General features: G+C 34.1%; 1 protein-coding gene across 1 annotated transcript; it reads right to left on the minus strand.

Annotated features, from left to right (window-relative positions):
- Nucleotides 1-5,436: 5,436 nt before the first annotated feature.
- Nucleotides 5,437-6,093, minus strand: LOC127137163 (secreted RxLR effector protein 161-like). Its single transcript, XM_051063648.1, has one exon. It carries the CDS (start codon nucleotides 6,091-6,093, stop codon nucleotides 5,437-5,439), a length of 657 nt encoding a protein of 218 aa, XP_050919605.1.
- Between the last annotated feature and the right edge of the window lie 1,018 nt (nucleotides 6,094-7,111).

A 7,111-nucleotide genomic window follows, 5' to 3' on the forward strand; every position in this document is an offset into this window, starting at 1 on the left:
CACGAGTTGCTTGTAATTACCACTTGTGTTACATGTTGACTAGTGACATTGGTGGAAAGCGTGTTGATGGCCACTTGATCTGCCACCTCAATTAATGAGGGAGATCAAGTGGTCCACGTTTTTTATTAGTATTTGAATTTCATTTTATTTATTTTATTTTCATTAATTCATATTAATTTTAATATTGATCCAAAAAATATGAGAGTTTCACCAATATTTATTAAATAAAATCCTCTTTCATATTTTGAATTAAAATTATTTTTTGGATCATTATTAATATTTTTCATGATTTAATTGATTTTGTAAATATTTTTAATTGTTTAAAAATACTTTTAAGTCTCTAAAAATTCTGAAATTTTTTCTCCAAGGTCCTTTGACCTTGTTTGACCTATGATAAATCTCATGGCCATTTCTTTGGCGTTTTGATGAGGTTTTAGGAATTTGACAAACCATATTTAATTTAATGCATTATTTTTAGTATTTTTAAATTGAATAAATGCCAAATAATTGTGTTGAGCCATTTTGATTGTTTGTATGAGTTTGACTTGTGTTGTTGGGCCTTGGTCAAGGTTGATTTGACTTTGCTAGGTTAAGATCATTGGATTTAGGGGATTGATGGAATGTACATTCCATCTCACAAAATGAATGAATGATCTTAATTTGGTAAAAGTCCTCCTTTGTCCAATTTGAGTTTTATCCATTTCGCCTCCCTTTTCATCTTATTCCCCTCCTTTATGCATTCGTGTCATGGTCCAATGATATATCAATGTCCTAAAGCTAGTTGATTGAAAATCAACATAAGTATGGATGAGATTAGGCCACCTCTTTTGCATATTATTTTTGTGTGTGGTATGTTTCATGAGCATAATCCATTATACTATGTCTCTAACATGCATTAACACCAAAGTTCTATTGCCCGACCTCAAATAGTTGTGACTTCTACATAAGTCCAATTACGATTGCTTAACATAGCGCTAAATTTTTGACACAAAAGGCATAGCATTCTAGTTAGTGAGATTGTAAGTCTCCCCTCTTTCATGGTATTGTGTGGAAACTTGGTCTTTTTTCCTTCCTTTGGAAGATGTCTTGGTTTAAGGATCCATGCTTGTGATAAGTGGGTTGAGCGTTCTCCAAAGAATGACTTAAAACAAAAAGCAAAAACAATACTAACCTCTAACTCATTAACAACTAACATTTACTTTCAAGTTATTTACTTTAATGCACTTTATTTTTTGAAGCCCTATTCATTTGCCATTATTCATATCATTTTAATTGTTTATGTTAATGTCATTTTCACTTTGTCCATTTGGACCATATTTTATGATATATTTTGTTTGTGTATATTGTGTGTGTTTGTGTGGTCTTTGGCCATTAATTTACATAATAAGAACAAAAACCCTAAAAAACATATTTTGTGGACTGTTGGTTTGATCTAAGACAATTGGACTTAGAATTTAAGCAACACTCCCTATGCAAAGGACTTGGCGAATGCCAACTTTCATGTAACCAAGTGCTTGTAATCTAAAACTTCATCTGATACATCCTTGAAAGATCCATTTGAGCTCATCTACAACATGATCATTATGAAGCTGTTATTTTGAACTTGTGACTTATGGCATCATAGAATTCATCTGCTACATGGGAAAATTTGAAGAAGATCATGGAATGGCTAAGCTTGGACGTGACTATCTTTATTTGATGTCTTTCTCTTCAAGTTAATATTATGTGCCTTGTTTGTTGCTTGATTCTAATGTCCAAGGAAATTTGGGTTTCTATATGACATTCTTGTCTATTGGATTGCAGCCCATTGGTTGTAAGTTTAAGGAGTGCCTTAGAGGGGGGGTGAATGAGGCACTTGGACGTTTTTCCGGATTTTCTACGGTTTATTGAATTTTACTTTCTTGAGAAGTTTATGTGATGATATGCGGTAAATTGCGGAAAGTAAAGAACACCACGATGTATAGTGGTTCCCCTCACAGATCGAGAGTTCTCCACTCCCCTTTCAACACGAAAGAGAATTTCACTATAATGTTAGATACTTAGAACAAGCCTCTAACTAAGTAATCAAGAACAATCCTCTTGAAAACTTAACCAACAAGAAAAGAAAACAATCCTTCCTTTTCTTAACACTTATATCCAACAATCCTGGATCATAAGCAATACACCTAAAACCAAAACAATCCTTGGTACTTAGGATTTTACAAAGTATTTGAATGAATATTTGATTAATTGTATGTATAAGACTTTAATCAATTGATTAAAGTCTTCTTCTTTTTCAATATGAAATTTCAAAGGCAAAATAATCTCTAAGTGCTCAAGAGTACTTTTTGAAGAAAATGATATGAAAATTCTTTTTCCAAAATTATCTTAATATGAGAAATAGATGAAGATTGAATGTAGAGAGATTTCGCAAATTGTTTTGAAAAGAGGTGAAAAAATTATAATGAAAATATGAAAATTATTTATAGTATGAATGGATCCCTTCAATCATAGCAAGACAATGTTTAGAAATGAAATTAGATAATTGATCATGAAAAGATGCAAGCTTTAATCATGGAAAGTTATGATGAAATGGTGTAATTATTGATGAAATAATTTTCCAGATTTTTCAAAATATTTCCAGCATCAATCGATTGTCATACTCAACCAATCGATTGACATAACTTAAAAAGTGAAAAAATAGACTAAGATCAATCGATTGTCATGAAGTATCAATCGATTGGTTCTGATTGAAAAAAAAATTTAAAACAGAAAGATTGATCAATCGATTGTCATGAAGCATCAATCGATTGGTTCAGTTTAAAACATGAAAAATTTTAAAACAGAAGGTTTGATCAATCAATTGGCATGTAGCATCAATCGATTGACATGTCCAAAATTTTGAAAAAATTTCTAAGTTAAAACTTTTGCACATGCAATTTTTTAAACACTATTTAAAAAATAATTAACCATGATAAAAATAATTTTAGAATGATAATTTTTAATGCATGATAAAAACTTATGACCACTAGGAGTATTTTGTCAAGAGTTTCATATACCTATATTAGATTCATGAAGGCTTGAGCAAAGTTGAAGTAATCTTCTTTTTCCATTCTTTTGATTGTGGAGAGCTTGATATGTTGTCTTCATCAAAACCTTGTAGGAGGCTTGTCTTCACATTCTCCCCCTTTTTGATGATGACAACCAAATAGAGTTTGAACTCATACTCCCCTTATCGTCTTAGAGATGATCACATACAAAACTCCCCCTGCATTAAACAATCCAAGCACAACACATATACACACATCTTCTCCCCCTTTGTCATAATCAAAAAGAAGGGAAAAGTAGACATAATAATATAGAAATGAAAAATTAAACATTTAAACCACACACACAAACGATGTTCAGATATTACACCACAAGTTGTTAAGATAAGTCATGCAAGTTAGAAACTAAAAGAACAGAAAAATAACAAACAGAACAAAGTCATAAGCATCATAAAATAGCCAACTATGGATTATTGTTTCCATCATTTGATCCACCACCGGGATAGCCACCACCCTGAAAACTTCCACCTTGATAGCTACTACCTTGAAAGCCAGTTTGAGATAACTCCCACCGATCCATTCTTGATGATAAATGACCAATCTCGGTCATAACATCTGTGTGGAACCCTTACAGATAATCCATAATCATTTGATTCGAGGGTTGAGCTGGTGGAGCATCTGTAGGAGGGTTGAACTCATCATCATTGTTGGCTTCTTGTGGTTCTTCATCTTCAATATCCATATACTTTATCTCATAAGTCTGAGGGTTAAAAACGACTCCCATCTTCCGATTGATTTGTTTTATGCTAATCATAAAGGAAGGTTTTGCCATCGAAAAACACAGCTCATTTTCCAGATTAACATTGAAATGTCGGAAAATTTTGGTCAAAAGGTGAGCATATGGAAGACCTTCAGCATGCTCATCATGAGACATCATATGAGATATGATAGAATGACCCCAATCGACATGGAAGTTAGTCTTGATGGAGTAGAGAAGCAGAAATTCTGGATCAGTGATGGTGCAGTGGTTTGAAAATCTCGGCACAACAACATAGACCAAAAAATAGTGTAACATCCTGTCATTAATAGAAAATTTTACCGGGGACCAGTAGACTCGTTCCGGGTTATCCCCTCCACTACTCTTCTTTCTCTTGTTACAAATTTGATGTTCAGGCAATCGACTTAGGCTATAGTAAAAGGCATGTTTACTATAGTTTTCTGATGGAGCAAGTGTCCCAATAAATTTATGGCCACCAGGAGGGATCTCAAAAATAGCACAAATATTAGATGCAGTTAAGGATATTGGGACTCCTTTCACTACAGATGTTAATTTCACTTTCTTCTTTACCATATTTGATTAGAACACCTTAACAAGTTCAGGGTAAAAGTCTAAATGGCAGCCAATAAGGTTACATAAGCCTAACTCCTCAAAGACACTAGGAAAGGTAAAAACTTCTCCAGGGAAAGTAACAAAGGTGTTATATTTAGGCTTCATGATTTTCTTTTGAAAGAAGAAGGTCTCATACCTTTCTTGTTGTTGCCTTGTAGTGAAGAGCCTTGATAAATCTAGAGAGCCTCTTGAGGAAGAAGCTTTGCCTTTCCCTTTGCCTTTGTGTGATAGTTGAGATGCCATGAAAGAGTTTGAGGAGAGACAACAAATATGAAGCAAAATCCTTTGAAGAGATGTGTTGAGGCGTGAGAATGAGAATGCTGAAAGTTGTTGATGGAGAGAAGTGGCTTTATGGTGGTGATGGATTAGTAATGAAAAACAAGGTAGTTGGACCAAGACAATTAAAAATAATGAATGCACATATGAAGTAACATAAAGATAGAGAATATATTGGTAAATTATATTTACTAGGGAATAGGAAAAGGAGTAAAAATAGGAGAAAAAGAGGGAAAGGACAAAAGACTAGTAAAAATAATAAGACAAATGCATCAGTAAATCACATGGCCATTAAATAAAGATGGAAGAGAATATTCGCATGTTTGACCAAATAAAACAAAAAAATCAAAGGAGCAATCGATTTACATCCATGACCAATCGATTGGTTGTGAAATATTTTGGAAAAATAACAAAGGTCAATCGATTGATGAGGGAGCTACAATCGATTGGTTGAAAACCAAATTTTAAAAAATTAAAAAAAATAGCGAACCAATCGATTGACTCAACCATGTAATCGATTGTAAAAACTTTATGTAAAATGAAATTTGAGAAAATAAGATGGACCAATCGATTGACACCCTACCATCAATCGATTGACACCAATTTTTTTTTGAAAAAATACTTAAATTAACACATAACCAAGCACACTTATCATAACAAAACATTTTAATATCTATAAATAATTAATTATAAGATATTAACAGAAAGAGTGCACCTTTTAAATGTTGATGTTAATTTGATGAGTTAAATATCACACTCATCTAGAATCCCAAGTTCCCTTTGAATTTTGTAGAAAGGTTCTCGCGCCAGAGGTTTTGTGAAGATGTCGGCCAGTTGATTATGAGTATCTACAAAAGTGACTTCGACATCTCCTTGAAGCACATGATCACAAAGAAAGTGATGTCGAATATCAATGTGTTTGGTTCTTGAGTGCATGACCGGATTTTTTGTAATGTTTATCGCACTAGTGTTGTCACAGAGGAGAGGAATGCATCCAAGATCGAGTTCGTAGTCACGAAGTTGTTGCTTAAGCCAAAGTATTTGAGCACAACAGCTACCTGCCGCGATGTATTCTGCTTCGGCCGTGCTTAGAGCAACACATGCTTGTTTCTTGCAAGCCCACGAAACTAGTGCATTTCCAAGAATGTGGCATGTCCCACTAGTACTTTTTCTATCTGTTTTACATCCTGCATAATCCGCGTAAGAATAACCAATTAACTTACAAACACTACCTTTAGGATACCATAATCCAACGTTGGTTGTTCCCTTGAGGTACTTCATGATTCTCTTGACCGCCGTGAGATGTGACTCCTTTGGATTTGCTTGGAAACGAGCATATAAACACACGCTAAACATGATGTCAGGACGGCTTGCCGTCAAATATAGTAAAGAGCCAACCATACCTCGATACTTTGTGATATCAATAGACACACCCGATTCGTCTTGATCAACATAAGTTCCGGATCCCATTGGTGTTGACATTTCTTTACAACCATCCATTTCAAATCTCTTTAGAAGCTCTTTGCAATATTTTGATTGGTTGATAAAGATTCCGTCTTCTAGTTGCTTGATTTGCAATCCAAGGAAGTAGTTCATCTTTCCCATCATGGACATTTCAAATTCACCTTGCATTATCAACACAAATTCTTCACATAGTTCTTTGTTGGATGAACCGAAGATTATGTCGTCTACGTAGACTTGAACAAGTAAGGTATTCCCTTTTATCTTCTTGATAAATAAAGTCTTGTCTATTTTGCCTTTTTTGAAACCTTTTTCACATAGAAAATTGCTTAGACGATCATACCACGCCCTTGGTGCTTGTTTTAATCCATATAGCGCTTTCTTCAATTTGTATACATGTGAAGGATGCTTGAAGTCTTCAAAGCCCGGGGGTTGTTTGACATAGACTTCTTCGTTGATGTAGCCGTTTAAGAAGGCACTTTTGACGTCCATTTGAAAAAGCTGAAAATTCATTGAACATGTGTAAGCAAGTAATAAACGAATAACTTCTAACCTTGCAACCGGAGCGAAAGTTTCTTCAAAGTCGATTCCTTCTTCTTGATTGTACCCTTGAGCGACCAATATTGCTTTGTTTCGAACAATTATTCCATTCTCATCAAGCTTGTTCTTAAACACCCATGTTGTTCAAATGATGTGCTTACCACTTGGTCTAGGAACAAGTTCCCAAACTTGATTTCTCTCGAATTGGTTTAATTCTTCTTGCATAGCAACAATCCATTGATCATCTTCTAGAGCTTCATCAATTTTGGATGGTTCTATTTGCGAAACAAACGTTATGTTTAAGCATGTATCCTTGAGATTCAATCTTGTAGCAACACCTTGATTAATGTCACCAATTACTTTGTCAATGGGATGATCTCTATGAGTTCTCCATTCCTTAGGTAGATCATTTTTATTT

Source organism: Lathyrus oleraceus, chromosome 4 (assembly GCF_024323335.1).
Source record: "Lathyrus oleraceus cultivar Zhongwan6 chromosome 4, CAAS_Psat_ZW6_1.0, whole genome shotgun sequence".
Classification (NCBI taxonomy): domain Eukaryota; kingdom Viridiplantae; phylum Streptophyta; class Magnoliopsida; order Fabales; family Fabaceae; genus Lathyrus; species Lathyrus oleraceus.

Coding starts and splice junctions, on each gene's coding strand:
- LOC127137163 (XM_051063648.1), bottom strand. CDS start 6,093: ATGGTTGGCTCTTTACTATATTTGACGGCAAGCCGTCCTGACATCATG.